The 23,166-nt window shown below is 47.5% G+C and overlaps 1 protein-coding gene across 6 annotated transcripts; it reads right to left on the bottom strand.

Moving 5' to 3' along the window:
- Nucleotides 1-266: 266 nt before the first annotated feature.
- Slc25a15 (solute carrier family 25 member 15) lies at nucleotides 267-23,096 on the bottom strand. 6 transcript variants are annotated; one of them, XM_076553645.1, is made up of 7 exons: nucleotides 22,972-23,096; nucleotides 20,507-20,621; nucleotides 14,573-14,831; nucleotides 8,716-8,853; nucleotides 5,385-5,554; nucleotides 3,862-4,020; nucleotides 267-2,267 (listed from the first exon to the last, which is right to left on the bottom strand). In XM_076553645.1, exons 2-7 carry the CDS (start codon nucleotides 20,559-20,561, stop codon nucleotides 2,143-2,145), a joined length of 906 nt encoding a protein of 301 aa, XP_076409760.1. In that variant the 5' UTR covers nucleotides 20,562-20,621; nucleotides 22,972-23,096; the 3' UTR covers nucleotides 267-2,142. The 6 variants fall into 6 exon arrangements, with proteins under 6 accessions (XP_076409760.1, XP_076409763.1, XP_006983063.1 ...); XM_076553648.1 differs by having other exon boundaries at nucleotides 22,977-23,081; XM_006983001.4 differs by lacking the exon at nucleotides 22,972-23,096 and adding an exon at nucleotides 22,386-22,901.
- Nucleotides 23,097-23,166: the final 70 nt, after the last annotated feature.

Here is a 23,166-nt window from a genome sequence, read left to right as displayed (position 1 = left end):
AAGACCACCCCCAGTGACGCACTTCCTCCAAAACGGCCACTCCTCCTAGTCCTCCAAATAGTTCCACTCCCTGGGGACCAAGCATTCCAATAGGAGCCCTCGGGGGCCGTTCTCATTCCAACCACCACACACGCAGAGGGAGGGAGCGATCTAATGGGGTGTTTCATGACGGCAGAGTACACAAGCAACATTTTCTTTGTCAACTTGCCTACAGTAAAATTATTTTACAACAGGAAATCTTGCTGACAAAAGAATACTTGTTCCAATGCAAACAACACCTAGAAGTTTATTATCCATAAATCTTTAATATTCCTATTGGCCCTTAATAGAAATGTAATGTATCTAAATGAAACTCATCACAGACTCACATTAGGTTTATTTAATAATGATAGAGTACTCATTTCTTTAAACAAAATATCTCAAGTTCTGGCTTTGCCTCAAGTTCAATTGTACCCACACATTAAACCAACAGAAAAATAAAAAATTCTGCTTAGGTCTCCATTTTTCACTTCCCTTGTTTCTCACTATTTCTCTAGAAGGCCACAAATCTTCAAGGGGCAGACTATGAGAAGCCACACAGCCAACAGGGACAATATGAACTAGACCTCAGGCACCAGAAAGGGAGACGACGGCTTGGGCCGGTCCTCTTCCCGCAGGCAACCAACCAATCCTCCGGCGCTCGAAACCAGACCTGTTGAGTTGAAGCAGCACTCAGCAGCCACTGGCCATACAAGGGAGAAAACTAAAGCAGACAGACAGACGGTTCTCCCCTAAAGTGCCAGCCCAGGGATGCTGAGGGGTACCCCTTCCTTTTGGGGAGCACTATGCTTTCCCGACCTTGTGTTGCTGGCATTGTGGCAAGAGGGCATGAATAAGGTCAGCCGACTTCCTTCAGCTTTGTAGGCAGAGGAGGAACAAAGCCTACTGTCAGCCCCTCTGGTCTTGGACGTACAGCAGACAATAAGATGTTGGTTGCTACATATTCCCTAGTTTAATAAAAATGTTCTTACTATGTCACGGTGCTTTCCCAATTTACACACCACCTACAGTCATTAAAATACACAGACCAGGGGTTGGGGATTTTAGCTCAGTGGTAGAGCGCTTGCCTAGCAAGCACAAGGCCCTGGGGTCGGTCCTCAGCTCTGGAAAAAAAAAAAAATTCACAGACCGCCAGCTCCAAATGTAGAGGCAAATCAAGGAGTTATGGGCCCCAGGGCGAACTTCAGGAGGGTGAGCCCTGATATACTTATGCTGAGGTGCCTAATTAGTGAGCTCCTTCGGCCTTCTCCGTGACTAGCAGGGAGCCCAGACTTCGTCTCCGACCCCTTAAGGGCCTCTGATTGGTGGAGGCAGAGAGACACTGGGTTCAGAGTGGTTCCATATCCAGGACCAGAAGAGCACCCTGGGTTCCTGCTGAGACCAGGTAAGAGCCACTGTCAGTTTTCATGAGAGCATGGCAGGGCAGCCGCTTGTCGATCATGAATCTAGCACGAGGGGAGGAAGCTCTTTGAGTCAGAAGGGAAGCTGGTGGGTACTCTGCTGCCCTACAGAGCACTAACACTCCAGGCCACTCCTACCAACCCCAGAGTGCAAAAGAACCAGCCCACCTAGAAAATGAATGGCACTGTTGAGCAGCATGGGAAAAACAAAGCCAGGATATCCATCCTGAAATTTCATCAAGAATGTAGAAGCCACACAAGTACGCATAGAAGTTTATCTAAAAATATAGATAGGTGTTTTAGCTTTAATGTACCCCAAAAGTTAAAAACTTTAACCCCTTAGTGCACAGGCTCAGCAGCCTTTGGCCCTACGTCTAGGATGGGTTAGGCAGTCATTTACAACCATCTGCAAAGACATTGGTCACCACTTACAACTAGACGTGGGAACAAACGTGTTTTCCTCAACTTAGGGCCCTCTAAATTGCATGTGTAGCCCTGGCTTCCGCAGAAGTTCTGTCCTGGGAGGAAGGCAGTCTGTGTAAGGCCACCAGCAGCCACCAAGTCTAAGACTCTGAGCAGAAGAAGGGAAGACGAGGACAAATGTCCCAATTCATCAAATAATCCCACATTGTTCTTGTAACTCCGTGAAACCCTGAGTTAACAACGGTCACTAAACTAAAGGCTGCCTGGCATCCAGGACACTTCAGTAGGCTTCAAATTGGCTCATCATCAACTTCCTGCTGTACTCATAGGCCAAAAACAGCGCCGCGTTGGCGGGGAAGGCTCGGATCATAGTAGGTTTCAGTCCAGAATACAAGGCCGTTATTCCTGCAAGACAGAAAGGCAATCCAAGACTGTGACAGCGATTACTTGAGGTCACACGTGCAGCTGCACAGGAGAGATCACCCGTGCCCACACACTCAGACACAGTACGAAAGCCCTTGTGATGAATGAAGGCTTGCTCTCAGGTTCCCCTCAACAGACAGCAGGAACAGGGTAAGTGGCAAGCCCCCGGCAAAGCCGACTGATGCTCAAATAACAAAGGAAATGCTATGCCTGGAGGATTCAGGCAGTATGGACAGGGCAGAGCTGAGGGCTAACCTGGCCAGGTGGAGGCAAGTGAAGAGCCAGCCAGAGGGGCCAGCAGGAAGAGATGTATTCACCCTGCTCAGCATGGTCTTGGGGGAGACCTAGATGACACCGACTGAACGAGGGTGTGCCCGGCCAACCTGGAGAAGGCATGCAGGATCGGTAATACAAAGAAACCTGCATTCCGTTTGAGTTATGAATTAAACATGTCCCTGGGTCAATGTACTCTCTTTAGAGCCAACGCACAAGTTCATAATCCAAGGTACTTTCTGTTTTGTTTTGATAATGACGTTTTTGACCTCATCTATTTCGCTTTTTAAATTATTTTATTTATTTATTTTTAAAGATTTATTTATCTCATGTATATGGTGGTCTAGCCACACATACCCATTCATGCCAGAAGAGGGCATCAGGTCCCATTATATATGGCTGTGAGCCATCATGTGATACTGGGAACTGAACTCAGGACTTCTGGAAGAGCAGCCAAAGCTCTCTTAACCGCTGAGTCATCTCTCCACCTGAATTATTTTATTTTTTTAGATTATAATTATAAATCTAATTTACCTCTTCCCCTTCTTCCGTTCAAGCCTTCCCATAACCCTAGTTTTAAGATGCCTGTAAGGTGGATGCTAGAAAGACCGGTCTTTGGGTTGATGTCATACAAACATGACTTTAAAAGTCTGTATCCTACATAACTCTAAAACCTGACAGCAAATCATCTCTACAGACTGCTCAGATCATTTCTCATTCCAGAGGTCTTATTGCTAAAGATGTAGTATTACATTCTTTTAACTGTACCGTAATAAGAATATAATATATCCAATATATTCTTTTAACGCCTTAGTGGTCCTGGTAGAGGTCTTTTCATATTTGGATTATGTAAATGAGGTGATGCTACTCGCTTCAAAACATTCTTCCCTCTAGACAATTCTGTATCTTAAAAACATCCCCAAGGTCTTTAGAATACAAAGAATCCTGCCAGGTACCTGGCCTGGAAGTTAGGAAAAAGAACTTTAAACGTTTTTGAGAACCATGAAAATAAGATAAAGCAAACAGTTTGGAAATAGAAAGTCAGTCTTAGGAGAAGGTCCTGAGGCAGGGAGATAAGAGCAGTCACGGGGCTAATTAACCCTAGATGGATCCATTTCACAGAGATAATCACTGTGGACACACCCCAGTCTCTGCCCAAATTAACCCTAGATGGATCCATTTCAGAGATAATCACTGTGAACATACCCCAGTCTCTGCCCAAATTAACCCTAGATGGATCCATTTCACAGAGATAATCACTGTGAACATACCCCCAGTCTCTCTCTGCCCACATCAGCCTTACCTTCGTTCTTCACGATACTCAGAAAAGTTCTGACTAGTCCTGTCTGTTTGCCACTCATAGAAAGAACTTGGATTCTAGATTTGATACAATCCACTGGATACACAGCCAGCCACAGGCAAATTCCACCAAATCCACCACTTAGCATCAGTGGGACTGGACCTAGGGAAGGAAAGCAGCCAGGGGCACTTTGTTTTAGGTGGCGTTTCCAGAAGCGCATGGAACAGTCAACTCCTTGAAAAATGTTCAAGGCTCTGGCTAAGAAGTCGGATTATCCCTGGGCCTCATCAAGACCAGCTGGTCACTCAGGTACTGAGTCCCCATCCCAGCCTCATCCTCCAGTTGGGGTTGACCCACCCACAGCCAACAGGTCTCACATCACGGGGAATAAGAAAACAGCCACTGAAATACAGTCCATGTCTTTCTCAACTTTAACCCCCAATAGCCCTAATCTCCCTCCTCAGGAAAGGGAAAAAACAATCTATGTACTGTTCTCAAAACACCACGATTTGTTATCACATTTGAGAAATGTACTCTATTAGACAGGTGCAACAAGGATTGTTTCCATTTATGACACTGATAAGCACTGACCAATTTCCTCATTACCGGCCCACCTTACGCTCAGAGCTAGGGTTTTCAAGGCAGAGATAGAACTCTGGGTGGAGATGTGATACTTAGGTATGCAACTTAAAAGCAGAAATGTATTTTAGGCTGCCCAACCAGTACATCAAACGAGACTGATCTCATCAATGGTCCGTGCCACATGGTTGTCGTTAGTTCTGTTTTTGTCTTGAAACAGCCTTAACATCTGATACAGTAGTTCTCAAGCAAGGCTGCCTTGGTCTCCCCAGGGAACACTGACAAGTTCTGAAGCTATGTTATTCAGTTTGTTTTTATTCCTCCTTGGAGGGAGGTTGCTATCTGTAGTGGGGAAAATGGCCAGGGATGCGATTGAACATCTTGCATGTATAGGGCACCCCACAACAGCTTGAGAAACCCTGTTAATTAAATGCCTAAATAGCAGATCTATCAGGAAGTACTAATTTAATGGATAATGAATAAACAATGTTTGGAGAACAAACTTATTTGTGATTTGATGTCAGAGACAGGGGCTTGGCAGACAATCTTACTTTGTAACTGCAATGACAGGCAATTAACCAATTAAAAAAAAGCTTTGAGAGCTTATTGTGAGATTGTTGATAGTTGATTTCTCCATCAGGAAAATAATCTCTATTTCCTCCTCTAATGGAGGCAGAACAGTTAGTACTACCCAGAAGAAGAGACAGCTCTAACAATGCTAATGTGGCCAAGAAGTTTGAGATATAAGACTTGAGAGCTTGTCTTCAGGAAACTTCCCTCAGGGGACGGTGCTAGCCAACACCCACTGCCATTTTACTTCCTGGCACCCAGAAACTCCCCAGTGCTGGGTGGACTCCCAGCACACTGAACACAGAACCTGTGGAAACCAGGAAACCCAGGAGGCTGACTCTACTAACCCCAAATGTTGTCAATGGGAGTACATTTACCTAGTTCATCTTTTGATTTCCCTGATGCGAAAAAGGATCTGCTCAGTTCATAGCCACCGAAGAATAAGAAGTAGCCTGGTACTTCCCGAAGTAAAGTGCTTGAGAGTCCGTGGTAGAAGCCCAAGGGGCCGTCCGTCCTAAAGATTTCTTTCACCACTGACCAAACTGTGCTGGGGGAGACAAAGCAGGAGGCAGAGTCAGTGAGGGTGTGTGCACGCAGTGAGATTTTTGTACCAAGGACGGCTTAGGTGACCAGCTTTCCTATAACTGGGTTTTCCTGTGCCCACCCCTCAAGTCGTGTGCTGAGAACCTAACCACTAATGTGTAACAGCATTGAAAACCAGGGCTCTTAAGAGGCAGTCAGGAATGGATGGGTTCCTGAGGACGAGACCTTCTTCATCACGAGATCTGTGGCCTATAATCTTCCTCTCGTTGCCAGGTAAGGACAGTGACAAACCATGTCTGAACCAGGGCTTGAGCCTGGTGGCACCTTCATTTCTGACTTGGCAGCCTCCAGAAGAAGAAAGCACACCTGTTACTCTTAGACTTAGTGGGACCTCTGTTTACCCAACCAGCTACTTCCTTACCTGTGCCTAAGCGGGCCTGCTCACTACTATAAGTTACATTGTCTGAGATGTAAAAGGGTTAGCGCCGGTCTTTTCAACAGTGACTACGTAAAAATGAATTACAATAACGAGCCATCCAGGGCTGGCCATAGATAAACAATACTATACTTGCTCCCGTGCCTTGCCCCTTGGAGCCCCATCTCTTCCAGCTCGTGGGTGTATTAGTTACTTGTTGTAATAAAACACCAGGCAAAAACACCCTAATAGTTGGGGTCATCCAAGGACTGAGGAATCTGGATGCAGACATCCACGGCTAGGCCCCGGGTGGAGTGCTGGGAGTCTAATTAGTGAGAAAGAGGAGGGTTTATATGAGCGAGAATTGTTGAAACCAAGGTTGGATAAAGCACAGGGACAAATAGCCAAATGAATGGAAACACATGAACTATGAACCAAAGGCTGAGGGGCCCCCAACTGGATCAGGCCTTCTAAATAGGTGAGACAGTTGATTGGCTTGATCTGTTTGGGAGGCATCCAGGCAGTGGTACCTGGTCCTGGGCTCATTGCATGAGTTGGCTGTTTGAAATCTGGGGCTTGTGCAGGGACGCCTGGCTCAATCTGGGAGGAGGGGACTGGACCTGCCTGGACTGAGTCTATCAGGTCGATCCCAGTCCTCGGGGGAGACCCTGATCTGGAAGATGTGGGAATGGGGGGTGTGCTGGGGGGAAGGGGAAGGGGGCAGGAAGGGAGAGAACAAGGGAATCTGTGGCTATTATATAGAACTGAATAGTATTGTAAAATAAAATTAAAAAAAAAAAAAAAAACCAGGCAAGGTGCAAACTGGAGGGAGAAAGGACTTGGTTTGGGCTCACAGTTCGGGGGTACAGTCCATGGTGGGGGCACGGTAGTGCGGCAGGAGCCCAGGGCAGCTGATCACACTGCATCTGCAGTCAGGCAGCAGACAGCAAGGACTGCTGGGTGCTGGGTGCTCAGCAGACTCTTCCTGTTGCGCAGTCTAGGGCCCAGGCTCAGGTAATGGCGCCACCTCTTTTGTACGTGAGTCTTCCTACCTCAGTCGACTGAACAAAGAGAGCCCCTCACAGGTGTGCCCAGATGCTGACCTCCTAGGTGAATCTAGATTCTATCACGTTGACGGCCAACAGTGGCCGTCACCGTGTGTTTAGGATAATGTGTTCAGGTGGTCCAGAAGGATGAGCGTCACTTGAAGGCAAGACAAGGAACTCTGAGGGTTGGGCTCTAGCCCTTGGGATTGGAGGAACACCCAGGAACTGAGTCTCTCCAGCGGAAGGGATACAGAGAAGTCCCTTTTGCAGATGAGCCCTGCTCCCGGAGCAGCTTCAGGGCCAGACACCCCGACCGCCATCTCCACCACAGTGCGCCCTGTGGTAGGTTGTCTATACGCTGAGACCAAGCTGAATGCCACATGCTCGGTGTAACTACCGAATTGCTTACTTTGTTCTTAGGGAGCCGGAGAGACGTCACATCGACTCCCCGAGTGACAGAGGCCATAAGCCACCACCTTCCTGCTGAGAGCTCTGTTCCCACCACACATGTGAACATGCTAAGTGACCCCAACTCAGCACTGAGCTGCAGTGAGTCTGCATCCAAGCCTGTGTGTGGTGGTGTCAACGGTCTGTTTCTTACTCTAGGCCCTGGTTACAAAGGCCCATTCACTTCGTGACTGTTTCTAGAACTGCCCGCTTATGATCTGTATGTATTCACAGTACTGTGGGTTCTAGTTCAGAAATAACCCTTTAAAGCAGTTGTTCTCAACCTTCCTGATGCTGCGACCCTTTAATACAGTCCACGTTGTGGTGATCCCCAACCATAAAGTTATTTCATTACTACCTCATAACTGTAATTTTGCTACTATTATGAATTGGAATGTAAATATCTGATATGCAGAATATCTGATATGGGACCCTTGTGAAAGGGTCATTCAACCTCTAGGGGTTATGACCCTCAGGTTGAGAACCACTGTTTTAAAGCATTATATTGTTAGACTCCGAGGCCATGAATAGCAGGGGAGGAAACTGACTACTGGTCAATTTGTTGACTGGTTCCCCAGAAGATTTACAGACCTTGGGTGATGGCAACACCCTTGACCAGATCTTCAACCAGCCACATGTCAAGATAAATAGGCACATTTTGTGATTAATAAGGATAATAGACAGTTTTTTCATTCTAGACACATGTGGCATTTATAGCCTCACAGCAGTGGACAGGCAGCTGCTTTCGTGTCTAAGCTGATCAGTGACAGGACCAGAAAGCAGCTCTACTTACAAAGGTTTCTGATGCATGTTTTCAGAACTTGGACCCTTACCAAGGACAGGTGATGATTTGGGAAGGGTGGGAGTTGCCACTAAATTGTGGTGATAAGCCTGAACACCCATGTGAAAGGGCATGAAACACTCACCTCAATCTAAATCCACACTCAGCTCAGCCCTCAGACCCAGTTCAAAGCTGTCTCCCAAATATGGCTGAAGATCATGCCTTATGCACCCCAGAGGACAAAGGGGACATTCAGCTCCTTGGTGACTCCATTTCTGGACTATTAAATAGCTGCCTAAGCTAGGGTAGGTAGTGAGTCCAAACATAATAAAAAGTCTTCTCAGAAAATCCCCTGACACAGTATTTTAGACTTAGGGAAAGCTGTTTTTACACTTGGCACTCAATTTTAACAATAAAATGAAAACACAGTGCACCAAGATGAAAAAACCTAACCCCTGTGAATAAACAGGGCTTACTTCTGGCTCGCAGCTATCTTTCCTGAAGATTCCATTTCATACATGGTCTGGAGCCGGCACTTGACAAGCTCTGTGGGGCAGAGGACCAGCGCGGCGAAGGCGGAGGCGAAGGAGCCAGCAGTTGCGTTCTGGAGGTCACTGAAAGGACAGAGGATCGACCATCAGCTCGTGTGTCCCTTCGGCACGCGCCACACAGAGAGAACACGGGGATGAGAGAGGGACTTCTTCTACATGCGCTTCCCATCTAAGAGTCCTGAGACCCTGTAGCGGATTGCAGTCCTCCAGCTCCACGAGGAATGGCACTGAGAGGTCATACATGTTCCCAAAGCCACACATCTAGAGAGCGGCATGCTGGGAATCAAACCCAGGTCTGCCTGACGGCTAGCTACATCCATGCTTATGTCCCCCTCCCCTCAAGTCGTGTGTTGAGAACCTAACCACCGAGGTGTAACAGCGTTGAAAGCCAGGGCTCTTAAGAGGCAATCAGGAATGGATCGGTTCCTAAAGATGAGACCTTCTTCATCACGAGATCCGTGGCCTATAATCTTGCTCTCGCTGCCAGGTGAGGACAATGACAAACCATGTCTGAACCAGGGCTTGAGCCTGGTGGCACCTTCATTTCTGACTTGGCAGCCTCCAGAAGAAGAAATGTTTGTTGAAGCTTCCTAATGGATGGCATTTTTTTAGTAGCCCAAGCTAAGGCACATAAAGAAAAAAGGAGGGACCATAAGAAAGAGGGGGAAATCACTTACAATCCTACTTCCCCAAATACAGTCTATTAATACCTTAGTATATTTGTGACAATATTCCTTCTGGCACCAAATCCAACCTGAAGTAACCAGACATGGAATCTAACCACTACAGATAAAAACCAGTCTAGGTTTTTGTGATCACACAACGATTTCCCAATTTAGCTATGACCTCTGTTAAGATCTGATATGGTTTGCATATGTGACCCAACAGCTTGGGTGATGGAAGCTTGACCCTTTGTTGTGCAAGTGATGGGACATTTAAGAGGTAGGGCCCGCCCATGGGAACCCCCAAACATCACAGGTCATTACCATCGTTATTGGTCACTCTCCACAACCTGAGGGTAAAGCCCCACGGCTGAAGACAACCCTTACATACGTCATCAAACACAGAGCAGTCAAGCTGGTGCCTGACTAGAACCTTCACCTCTACTGACGAGCATTCATGGTCCTGGAAGGTACTCCGCATGCTCCTAGAGTCATCAACAGCAACCTGCTACAAACCCTGCGACCTACAACAGTGACCCGACTGCAAGATATACTGCTGCAATAACAGCACAAATATTATGGAGATAACCAACCACTCTCTGATTGGACTTAAGGCCTCTACTCCATGAGTCGGAACCTATACTTGACATGGCGAATGTGGCCAAGAACTGGACACTAGATAGGCCATTAGCTTAGAGGAAAACCTAAAGCTGTAATTCTACTAAAGGAACTTAGTAATAAAATGATCCCTAATGGCATATTCATCAGGAACATTCACGGACCAGTGCCTCTCTCAGCCTTCATCAGAGAAGCTTCTTGCGGTAGATGGGAAACTAACACTGAGACTCACAACTGGACAATGTGCAGAGAGTGAGAGACTTTGGAGCGCGCAGCCTGAAATGGGATGTTTTCATCAAACCCCTCCCCTTCGGAGCTCAGGATCTATGTGGAAGAGGAGATGGGAAGGCTGTGAGAGCCAGAGAGGATGGAGGACTCCAAGGAAGCAGCATCTTCCAGACACAACAGGACTGATGTCCATATGAACGCAGAGACTATGGCAGCATGCCATAAGACTTACACAGCCAGATGGGGTCCCGGCACTGGGAAGAGAGAAATGGACACAGGCGCCCACCCCTAACCAGCTACCTAAAACTGATACCTGGCAGCAGAGGAAAAATTAGTTTTCTCCGGGGGAGTCTCACTGGGTATATTCACACTTCCCTGAAGTAACTGGATAACACAAAATGAATGTAGTGGCATTTTTTTGTAGACTTTTTGTTTCCGTTTGCATTGTGCATTTTTTTTTTTTGTCTCACTGGTCTTTGCATTTCTTGTTTTATTTGTTGTTGTTTTGTTTTTGTTTGCTTTAGAGGGGGGAGGAAAAGAAAATGAAGTCTGGGTAAAGAGGTAGGGAGGATCTGGGAAAAACTGAGAGAGGGAAAAAACATGATCGAAATACATTGTATGGAAAAAAATGTTTCAGCTGGGCAGTGGTGGCACATGCCTTTAATCCCAGTACTTGGGAGGCAGAGGCGGGCAGATCTCTGTGAGTTCGAGGCCAGCCTGGGCTACAGAGTAGGTTCTAGGACAGCCAAGGCTACACAGAGAAACCCTGTCTCAAAAAACCAAAAAAAAAAAAAAAAAAGTTTCAATTATAAAAAAAAAAGTGGGTCCTAGGATGCTGCCATCCTTGTGGGGTGATGGTGACAGACACCAATACAGCTCTCACAGGACTGCACTAACAAGAACTACTTCCTGCAGTAGCTGGGGACCTCTCCTCACACATTTCCATCATGATTCCATCTGCAATGCCATCACACAGCCAGAAGACACTCTAGAAGAACCAGGCAGATGCCAACCCCAGCCCTAAGCTCTTGTACCCCCCAGGTTACTGTAAGCTAAATAAGCTTCTCTTGCTTCCAGCTTTGGCCTTGGTTTTCGGCAGCCTCGCCTCTGCATCAGACAGCAGCTGCTGTCTGCAGGCCGAGCTGGTCTCTCGAACATCCGGGACTCAGCAGAGCAGGCTTATCATGCATGGGGGCTCTCTGAAGCAGGACTGTTTGCTGGATGGACTTCCTTTTGACCTTAGAGAATTAAGCCTACCACCGTGAACTAAGACGGGCCAAGCAGGCATACCAACATCCTTGAGTGTGGAGCAAGTGTCTTGCTCTGTTTGGTTCACGCCTTCCCACCACTCCTTAGCTCATCTGTTAAAAGCCAAAGCTTCCAACGGTCTCCTGGCCAGCCCGCAGACCATACTTGGCCTGCCTCAGGGACTCTATCAACCCGCTGACAGGCAACTGTCCTTGGGGGCCATTACCTAGAATGTATCAAGTTTGTTCGAACAAAGGTATCGGTCAATAAACATGGATGCCAACTCAACCTCAGGTGTTGGGAGGGTTCCAGAATCTGAATGAACATAAAACACCCTGAGAGTACAAGGGAGAAGCCAAGTCAGCACTTCCACGGACTTTGACTTCCTCCTAAGTACTTTCCAGGGCATACAACAGGCACACAGACCTTCAGCTCTCCATGTAGGATGAACGTGCACGGCTGGAATTGAAAGTGCCCAGAGTGTAGGATGGGGTTTTCTAAGAAGCCACTGTAGACTCTTCCTCTCATTTTGCTCTGTTGGGGTTAGTTTTGCCTTGCTGGTCTCTTTGTTCATGTTGATTTATGTTTTTGTATGTATGTGTGCTTCTTGTTTTATTACTTTGTCTTAAAAAGATAAAAAGAACATAAAGTTGGTAGGGAGGTACGGAGGATCTAGAAAATGGGGGTGGGGGAGTGGGAAATATGATCAAAATATATTGTATGAAACTTTTCAAAAAAAGAAAGACTCTACTGTTTGATCTAAATGCCTCTGCTGTGTAAGATCTCATTCAACCAAAGGTCAAAGGGCAACGCCACACGAGGTTCAAGCCAGGACACACAAATATTTGTGATGCGGTTGCAGAACTCCATAGCAATGCTTGCTTCAACTGTTTCCCTTTGCCACTCTTGATAAACGCCCTCTCTAGATCTGACCAGTATCCTTGCTGGTCTAACAGACAGAGGACTGGGCAGAAGGGGGACAGTGGGCTCAGATGACACTGTCCTTGGTCCAGCAACCGTGACTATTTCTCCATCCGAAAGACGGAAAGGACATCCCCTCCACATGGTCATGGTGAGGGCCATAAAGACACAACCTACGTGTCAGAGTACAGCAGACTGTAGGCACTGTTTGCCCAGCAAGTAAAAAGCAAAGTGTCTCCTAAGACTGAAAAGGGGAAGACTCTGAGCTCAGCAAAGATTCTAGTGCTGTGTTAGAGCAAGTGAACCAGGCTGATGTCCGTACTGAAGAACTTGTGTAGTGAGAAGCTACATACTGTGGGTATCACACGAAATAAACATGCTCAAAACTCCACACAAGGAACACAGTGAGGCATTCATTCTCCAACCCTTTCTCGGCAACCCCAACCCTTGCTTCTGGAGAGGGTGTGGAGGCACAGAGCTGTAAAGCATCCTACTGGCCATCCTCAGAAAAGACTATGTGAACGTAGTAATGCGCACCCAGCATCCCTGTGGTGGAGGCTGAGGCAGGGTGATGGTGACTTTCAGGCCAGTCCAGGCTACACAGTGGGACCATGTCTCAAATAAAACACAGAGGAGGAAAGGCACTGTGCTCAAACCAGTCTCTGTTCATAGGCGAAGACGCAGGGGAAGTGAGGAGGGACACGCGGGGCCAGAATCCCAGGAGTGTGGTCCCATCACCATCTCTTTGGTTACTTTGCCCAGAGGGGAGCAAAGGGTCTTTCTCCTCCCAGAACCTTCCCGGGGTACCCACTGCCGCTCTGGCTCCTCTCCCATGTTGTCCATCACTAACGAAGCTGAAGGAGGTAAACCCAGATGTCCTGAAATAGAATGTCTCTCCTTCAGCTAGAGAAAGCCAGCAGTCTAGTGCTTTGCTTCTGTCTGCTTTCCCTGCGGGATGCTAATCTCGTGGCCCTCTGCTTCCGTCTCCTGGGCTCTGCTTCCTGCCCCCCCCCCCACCGCAGCTGGAGGGCTGGAGGATCATGCTCAGCCCTTGTCTTGGATGTCCCTAGCTTTTCAACACAAGTTCTGCCGTCAAGATGAAGTTCTTGCCTATGAAATAGCGCATCTGAATCTTGTAGATGTCTCCAGAACACACCTCCGTGTCCAAGGAGTCTACTTCAGTTGTGTCAACCTGTGGCTGCAATAGAGGCTCCAGTTGATACTGACACAGCCTACAAGCCTCTGCCCTTTGCAAATATAAACGATATGTGAGTGTGTGTGTGTGTGTGTGTGTGTGTGTGTGTGAGTGTGAGTGTGTGTGTGTGTGTGTGTGTGTGTGTGTGTGTGTATAAAAATGACATATAATGATTTTATTGTGTGCATATGTATGTATGGAGGTGTGTATGTGTGTATGTGTTTCTCAGGAGCTATACCTGTCTTTTGAGAAAGGATCTCTCTCTGGGACTTGCGGCCTTAGATCTCCTTCTGCTTCTGCCTTCCCAACACTGGGATTCTAAGCACACACCATGTCCAGCTTTTTATGTGGGTGGTAAGGATCTACCTTAGCGCCTTGTAAGCATTTTAGTAATTAAGCTTTTTCCCCAGCCCTTCCCCCAATATAAATTTTAAATCATTTCAAATAAATCAACGTTTGAAGGAGGGATGACTAAGCATCCCAGTGGTTTATGAATTGTCTGGTCTCTGGATATAGGAGCCTAGGGAAGATGCAGCACAAATGAAGTCTGATGTATAGGGAGGGTTCAGCCCAAGAAAGCTGGGTCCATCTACAGCTTCCTAAATTCCACGTTTCTTGTCTAGCATCGCCCAGGTTCCCTTTCAATACTCGCCACTGATGAAAGGGAACCTAAAACTTACGTCCCATGTTCTACAGATGTAGCCCAAACATCTGTTCATGCGGAAAGCCTCTTCCCATAGGGACCAAACACACAGTGGACTCTTAACATGATGCCTTTGGCCTTCTCTGGTTCACGCCATGACAGTGTAGAACATCAGAGTCATTTTTAAAAAGGAAACTTCTTTCCTACACATGTCATTGAAATCAAGTGTTCACTTATTTAAGAAACAACGGAGCGTCGGTGACTCACCTCAGTTTTGCCTGATTGTCCAATCCAACCACTTTGCGGACCACCTGCTGGCAGAAGCCGTAACACATGAAGAGCACCGAGTTCTCTGCGATATTGGCAATCAGTGCGGGGCTGGTGCCCTTGTAGAAGCCACGGAAGCCCACCTGGGAGTAGGTCTTCAGGCAGCAGTCGGTGAGGCCCCGGTAGAGGTCTGGGAAAGTCTGCATCTTCACCTTCATCGTGTCGAAGGGCTGCCCAGTCAGGACACATGCTGTGCCCCCTAGAGGGAGGACGTGAGTCTTTAGAATGAGTCTACAGCCATGGACAAGAAGGAAGGTAGCTTGCTGTCCATGGTTTAGCGGTATTTTTGTTCCTAATAACTGACTGCCCCCCCCACCCCCAAATCGTCTAGCCAAGTTCAGTACAACTTCTGGCAGGTGCCCCTGCTGGTCAGCACCAGAGGCCAATCCTAAAGAGACTCATGTGTACAGGGGAGATGTTTGGTTTCTCCATTCCAATGTTTGGGGGAGGCTGGGACTCAGTTTTACCATGCCATCCAGACAGTAGATACCCCTATGAGCCTCTGTTCTTCATCTACACCATCTGATAGTGTCAACTTGGCACAAACCTGGCAGGCTTGGCGCAAACCTGGCAGACAAGTAGTTACTAAACAACAGCCACTATAGACATGAGAGAGAAGCCAAGTGCCAGATAAGGAAAACAAGAAGCCTGCTAATTAATCTCTTGAGGGCAAAACATTGGACCCTGAAAAAAAACACTAGAATTTTTAACTCTATCAATTAATGACTTGTACTTAGTTAGGGAACAGACTACCTTTGCTTATATAAATGGACTGAAGTCTGCCTTGTAATTGTTTCCACACTATAAGAATACTAAATGTACTAAGTCTACATTGCATTAGACTCCTTCAGTGAGAGTTCTGAACACAGGGATAAGAACAAACTGTGATTGCCCCATAACATCTGTAGACCCTGGACTAGGACCAAAGTTTTAGGACATGCCGTTGGTTAATATTTACCTCCCTCATGAGGTCGAGAAGGCCCCATATTTCAGATCCCCCTGCTTAGGTCAGGAAACAGCAGCTATCTGATGAGGCCACTAAAATGCTATCAAAATGGAAGGCTTACACAACATATTTAAGAAATGCAATTTTGTTTTGTTTTTGTTTTTCAAGACAGGGTTTCTCTGTGTATCCCTGGCTGTCCTGGAACTCACTGTGTAGACCACACTGGCCTCAAACTCAAGAGATCCACTTGCCTCTGCCTCCCGAGTGCTGGGATTAAAGGTATGCACCACCACTGCCTGGCTTAAGAAATGCAATTTTACAACTCAGATATTATTCATGGTTATTCCACCTGTGCTGTGGGAAATAGAGATGGAGGACACTGAGGATGTCATCATAAAATTCATTTATTTACTAATAGACAAGGTGTTACTTCCAAGGAGTCTGAGAATGACTTGACCTATTAAAGAAAGCAATTTCTGAGATTTTCTTGCTATTGTCTGCTTCTTCCAGGAGAGTAACAGGATAGCTTCACCTGATTATCTCTGAATCACTGGACTATCATTTACCAAGATGTTAGAGCAGAATGGGTGGTGCGGACCTGTAATCCCCATACTCAGGAGTCGGAAGCAGGAGGACTCCAAGTCCCAGGCTAGCCCACGCTAGTGAGACTAAAGCGAAAACAACCACAAGTCGAGATGATGCTCCTATCCTCAGAACTAGTCTCTCCTACACACTGCTGGGCTAGGGATGTGTCCCACACACAGCAAAACAATTTAATTATTCCAAAGAATCGGTGACTGTTAGGACTTTCAGGGTGCACCTTTTGGATAAACTGAGTAAAGCCTGTAGTTCAGCACATTAACATTTGAACTGAAGTATTTGCATGTTAACTCTCTCAGCCTGAATGTGCAGACAGATAGCACTTATTGCTGGTTATGTGATGAATATAATGGAGTAAAAGCTTCATTCCCTCATGAAAGAGGAGCTAAATCCCAATAGTGTGTATGACAGGACTCAGTCCAATGCCTACCCCCAGCTCCAGCCAGCAAAGCCCAGTGCCAAGGCAGCTCTCCGATTTATACATCAGTAATACCAATATTGAAGGGTTCCTCCACCTGCATACAAGTTATATTTCAGATTATTCTCTTCTCCTTGAAGGACAAATGAATAGCCTCATCTTCTTGAGAGGATACCACAGGCAATTCGCTCTTCAGGAGAGGTACCGAGACCAGATCATACACAACATTTAATGAATAGTCACTGTGATGGGTGATTCTCACTGTCGGTTTGACCGCTTTGAGAGGCCTCTAAGAGACCAATAAGGCAGACCTCTGGTTTGCTTGTGAATTCCAGAGTGCATTAACTAAGGAAGAAAGACCCACTCTGAAGCACCAGGGGCTGGTGTCCAGACGTAATACAAATGGTGGAAATCGGGAAGAAAAAGGGCAAAGCAGACCTCTCTTCTCTTCTCTTCTCTTCTCTTCTCTCTCTCTCTCTCTCTCTCTCTCTCTCTCTCTCTCTCTCTGAGTGCGGGGGTGTGTATAATATAGATAAGTATGCTTTCTGGCTGCCATGATGTGAGCTTCTCTGGTCTTCCATCCCTTCCCACCAGGGTGGAATAAAACCTCTGAAATTCTGGGCCAAAATAAACCCCCTCCCTTAGGCTGAGTGACAGTCTGGATCTTTTTTTGTTTTTGTTTTTGTTTTTTTGTTTTTGTTTTTGTTTTTCAAGACAGGGTTTCTCTGTGTGACAGTCCTGGCGGCCCTGGAACTCAACTCTGTAGACGAGGCTGGCCTCGAACTCACTCTTTGGACATTTTATCATAGCAACAAAGAGTCTGTCCAACAGTGTCATGCACGGACTGTCAGCTTTCTATACACAAGCAGCAAATCACAAGTCACTGAGGCCCTTTATCGGGGACGGGACAACTTACAACAGGACAAACAGGGAGACCTCAAACCCCCAGTCAGCAGCAGTGCCACTTTCCGGGACTGGGAAGCAGGACATTTTCAAGACATCCCTTCAAAATGGTTTTTGGGGTGCTTGTCATTTTGACACTGAGAAGGTAAACTTCAGGGCTGTGAAATTCCTCCTTCCCAGCCAGTGTGCCAGATAATGAGATACACCTCAAGAACTGCCCGGGACTGTTTTTCCCTGGTGTAAGGGGGATACTAAACTAACTCAACCCACACCTCTGAAAGTCAGCTTTCGGGGTGCACACTGCCTTGGTTTGGTAACTACCCAATACCCTAACTCTGTTTCAGCTCTCACCCTAGCTGCCCACGGAGCCTTCCCTGGGACCTCTCCCTACAGCGAGTGCTGGTCAGGACAAAGACAACTTTAACAGCCATGAGCTGGCTGGGAAACATGTCTGGTAGGAGCGGCTTGGCTTCGAATCAACAGGAGACAAGGAGTTTATTTACATCCACATCCCATCCTGACCCTTGACCGCAGCTGACTCTGTACTTACAGATCAATCACTTCCACCAGTAAGGGGTGGTCATGGAACATGGGGGTTCTCTGTGCCAGTGGGGGGGGAAAAATCTCAAAACCTAGGAATCTGCCAGTCCAGACAGGGTAGCAAAGAGTTCAAACCACCTCTGACCTCAGAGGAGGCTGCTGCCCCACTAAGCATACTAAAACAAAGATGTCAACAAAACAAGAAGCCAGGAACTGGGGGTTTTTCTGCATACATAGTGAACATTGATACCCAGAGTTCTGTAAGGCCTTCTATGCCAACTAAACTTTGGGACCCTCAAAAGTGAGAGTGCTCCTTCCTGATTGCATTCCAGGTCCCTCACAATAGAACGCAGTCTAGTATCACTAATGAGCACCTCCACTGACCAGCGTGCACCCCCCCACATAAAGTCTCTACCCCCCGCCAGCAAACTTGTGCTCAGAAATCACAAATCCAGCAGCCCTGGGGCAGCCTTGTGTTCCCAAGCCCAGGGAGAGATCCCAAACCACAGGCAGCAGCAGAATATTAATATCACTATATGGACACCTTTTCATTGTTTAAAACAGAAAAAGCCTGCTGGCAACTGTGGTCTACACAAGGCTCCCAACAATATTATTGCAATTTACATAAAAATATCACCTCTCAGTGCTACTCAAATATCTGAATGCACATGGTCAGGGAAGAGGTAAACTTCTTGAAAAATTATTGCAATAAAGCCTTGTTTGTCCTTTAGACTGTCGGAAGAGCACAGACTGCCAAAGCTGAGACTCTCTCAAGAGACTGCACACCTTACAGAAGAGGCCAGAGTGGAACACGCAATGCTCTCCATTAGCCAGAGCTAGCGGATGTTTGTGTCACTTCCAATCAGCATCTCCACAGCCTGGCATGAGGGCAAGAGGAGGGAACTGACTTAACCCTGTGACCAGGACTAAGAGGAGGGAACTGATCTAATCCTATGACTTAGTTTGAAGAGGAGGGAATGGACTTAATCCTATGATTTAGGACTAAGAGGAGGGAATGGACTTAATCCTATGATTTAGGACTAAGAGGAGGGAATTGACTTAACCCTATGACTAGGACTAAGAGGAGGGAATGAGATCCAAGGGATTGGCCCATCCTCCCTTCCACAAAGTAGTGGGGACTGACCTGAAGACCCACAGTGTTAATTAACATGTTGGGGCAGAACCTTGCTAGTTGTTGGACCTGCTCACCAGACTGGAACACTCCTGTCTCTAGCCTGGAGAGGTGTCCTTGCCTGGGGATCCTTATCAGCCTTCCTTCTGAACCAATTTTGACCTTTGGTTCATAGAGGGGGGTGGAATAACTGGGGGGAGGGGGGAGAGAGGGAGTTGTTCTCTGTACAAGGACTTTTTTTTACAGCTGAACAAAGGACAGACAGAGTGAGAGGTGGTAGTCCCCTGACCACACTTGATCTGTTGACCCAAGAGGTCATACTGGATAAGAGAACATCGAGCAGCATGGTGCTCTGGCCTCCCCATTTACAAGAATTGAATATGGGGGGGCTAGGGTAGATCAAAGGTTCCCTTGGGAAACATGTGCCTGCCAGTGTGCCAGTTGCCCCTAAGATGACAGGGAACTTTGAAAACAAAATGACTATTATGGGTATCCAGTTCTTTTTGCCCCAGGCTAAGCTTCTCCTTACACCCGCATGTTAAAGGTGGTCTTTTTACAGTGGCCTCAGGTCACCAGCCCTGGCTCCAGACAGCCCTTAGGCTCAGGATTTGAGGGTCAGCCTCAACTGCCCATTCTCAAAAGATTCTGCATCTTCTTCCCTTCCACGCCTGGAGACACTGAGGAATATCAGCCTCATTGCTAAAGGGGGCCTTCCTTTCTTTCCTATCACCAATAAGAAAAGTAACAGAGGAACTGGAGAAAGGGCCCAGCTTACTGCATTTCTAGAGGGACTTACTTTTGGTTCCCAGCACCCACATGGGTGGCCCACAACTGCCTATGACTCCAGCTCCAGGGGATGGGATCCAATACGCAATTCCAGTCACCTCGGGCACCTGCTCACACGTGGCAGATACTCCCACAGACACACACATACTCGTGAATAGACATAAAGTAAATCTTGAAACAAAGAAGAACAGTAACCGGCATTTTGTACCACAAAAGGTCTGAGGACTGCCCAGCTTGGGGGTGGCCCACTGCCACATGCCTGTCCTTGCATGGGACAGTAGCCAAGTGAGTTTGTAGTTCATTTTGGAAGTGAGATGTTTTCTAGCAATACCAGGGACATCGTCATCCTGCACTGACTGCTAAAGCTCTGATATAACTAAACACTACTGTATCGTACTTGCTGCCACGCTCTGAACAGTATCACATTTCCATTAAGTCGGTTCATTTCTGAGGGTAGAGTATATTACCTATGGGGTAATAATTTCCAAACCACTCTAAGGAAGTACTTCAGGAATACAGGGGGAAGGATTTTTCCCCCCTGAGGATTACCTGCGGCCCCTGCCGTGAGGTCAATGGCAGCTTGGATGGCAGGATTAGACTTCATGGTGTCCCTGGGTTCTGTGGAAAGCAGTTCTCTAGAGTGTAGGGTGTGCACCACATATCCCTGGGAAGAAGGAAATGTTCAGTTAGCCTCTGCGTTCCCCCATTCTCTAAGCCTGCTAAGTTACTACACCTTAACTTTGGGGAGTGGGAAAATGGGTTCCTAAGGGGACTTAATGTATCAACACAGCCAAGTAATCCACTTCCCCTCCAAGAGCTCACACACTGAACACCTTCCCTCAGTATCACTACTATAGCCCCCACGGCACCCCAATCTGTATGAAAACCTCGAAAACAAACAGCAGAAAAGGAACCAATCACAAACGGCCCAGACCACACCAGACTAGTGTTTCAGAAGTCTATGGTGAAAGTCCAGTCCACCAGGCTGTCGTTATTTCAGACTGCAGCCTGTGCCACTGAGAGCCAGAGCCTAGGCGCCCCATTGAGTCACGTGGCTCCCAAACTGGAGGTCTCCATCTAGACAAGGTGGATTATAGAATGACCAGGCACAGGCAGTCAAAACTGCCACAAGGTCCAGAACAGAGCCCTGACTCTGTTCTTCTCATCATCCCATCACGTTTCAGCAGTAAATGTGTCGATTTACCTAAAGTCTTGTTACAATCCAGATTCTGATTCAACAGGCCTCAAGTATGACCAGAGATTCTCACAGCCCAAACTCCCAGGTAAGGCTGATAATGTGGGACAGCCACACTTTGGTGCAACTTCTGGACTACTGGGTTCGGATTTTACTTGATCAGAATCCCAGGGGTAAGTCTCAGAGAGTCAAGTCGCCAACGTTCTCTACAGCACAACTTGAAATGTTTGTGTCGAAGGCTAGAGTTTCGGGGAAACAAAGCCTTCCTCTACCTTTAGACAAAAAAACCAACTTGCTGAGACGTGGACTTAATGCTAACTAGAAAAAAAAAAATGGAGGACTCCTTAACATACCAGATCAAAATTACCCATTGCTCAAACTATTCTGTATGTTTTCCAAACACAGAATTGATTTACATATAACAGGACAGTTTCATTCCTCATCACACTGAGGAGGTTGGTGTATTAGGCCAAGGTTCTTTCAAATGCCAAAGCCATCCTGAAAGTCAAGAAAATAATGGCAGCAACGAAGAATTTGTTTAAAAAAAAAAAAAAACAACTTTGTCAATGACTATATTCCAAGAACCTTCTTTCTAAAAAAAAAAAAAGTTTCTTTTTAAGTTAGCAACACGGTAGTTACAGAAACACCCAGGGCTACATTTCTGCAGGGAAAATAAAAGACTGACTGCAGGGGTATCATTCAAAGTGGCCTCAGATAAACTTCAATGTATTCATTTCTTTTACTAACTTGGACGGCACAGAAAAAAGTATCTAAGCGCGCAGCTGCGGTGGTGGCGCACGCCTTTAAGCCCAGCACCTTGGGAGGCAGAGCCAGGTGGATCTCTGTGAGTTCCAGTCTAGCCTGGTCTACAGAGCGAGATCCAGGACCGGCACCAAAGCTACACAGAGAAGCCCTGTCTCGAAAAACCAAAAGAGAGAGAGAGAGAGAGAGAGAGAGAGAGAGAGAGAGAGAGAGAGAGAGAGAGAGAGAGAGAGAGAGAGACCGAGACCATGAATTTGAGAGGGGAAGTTACATAGAATGGATTAGAAGTAGAAAAGCGGAGAGAGGAAATGATCTTAATTATAATTTCAAAAACAAATTAACATATATAAAAATGCTTTCCCCGTGCTGGAGATCACACCTACCTTCCTGCATACTAGCCAAGCACTCTACCACTTAACTCTCCTTCTCAGGGATAACTGTCAAATTACAGAAAACAGAAAAGGTACTAACAGATGAACCCAGAGAGTATGCAGAAGAAACTGAGTATGAACTGTGGCTTCACGAGAATGCAGGACTTGCACACACCAGACTGGTCCGCACTGACTTGGGAGCTTGCTGTACCGTTTGGAGTAGAAAACCCGAATCCTTTCAAGCGTCCCACCCTCCTCCTTCAAACTACCCAGGAGTCGCCGAAACCACGCCAGCACTGCTACTGGCTCCGAGAGGAAAATAACTTCTTCGGTGGTCGAACCGGGTGAGGCTGCATTTCGCTAGGGAAGACCTGTCTCCCGCTGCAGCTGGGTGGCAGGAGGCCGCATGCCACCACCATCCAAACCCTTCGGCCGGGCACCGGGGTGCCAACAACTGCTGCAGCTGCGGAGCGCGTCACCCGGCCTGCACGGGATGCCTCCCCGCGCAGCGCGCGCACCCTGCGCGGCACCGCTCGAGGCAGAGCCCGCCCGACCCCCTGCGCCTCCCGGGACCCGGTCGCAAGCCCGGTCCGCGCCGATGTCGCAGCACGTGTGCGGCAGGGCGGGGACTGTCAGGCCGCGTTCCCTAACCCGCCCGCCCGCCCGCTCCCTCCTGCGCCGGCCACCTCACCGCCGCGCCTGGCTGCAACGGCTCGCACTCCGCCGTCCGCGCTCCCCTGGCGGCCGCGGCCCCGGGACACTCTTTAAGGTCGCAGTGTGGGTCCGGCCCTCCTCCCCTCCCTCCCGAGACCCTCCACTGGCCCTCCTCCCGCCCCCGAGGCCCCTCCTCCCCTCCGCCCCTCCCTCTTGAAACCCCTCCA

The sequence above is a fragment of the Peromyscus maniculatus genome, chromosome 17, assembly GCF_049852395.1.
Source record: "Peromyscus maniculatus bairdii isolate BWxNUB_F1_BW_parent chromosome 17, HU_Pman_BW_mat_3.1, whole genome shotgun sequence".
Classification (NCBI taxonomy): Eukaryota; Metazoa; Chordata; class Mammalia; order Rodentia; family Cricetidae; genus Peromyscus; species Peromyscus maniculatus.
The sequence above is the reverse complement of the archived record's forward strand: the minus strand, read 5'-3'. Positions and strand labels throughout refer to the sequence as shown.

Coding starts and splice junctions, on each gene's coding strand:
- Slc25a15 (XM_076553645.1), bottom strand. CDS start 20,561: ATGAAGTCTAATCCTGCCATCCAAGCTGCCATTGACCTCACGGCAGGG. Junction 14,832..20,506: donor CCTCACGGCAGGGGCCGCAG/GTAATCCTCAGG, acceptor TCCTCCCTCTAG/GGGGCACAGCATGTGTCCTG. Junction 2,268..3,861: donor GAGTATCGTGAAGAACGAAG/GTAAGGCTGATG, acceptor TCTGTCTTGCAG/GAATAACGGCCTTGTATTCT.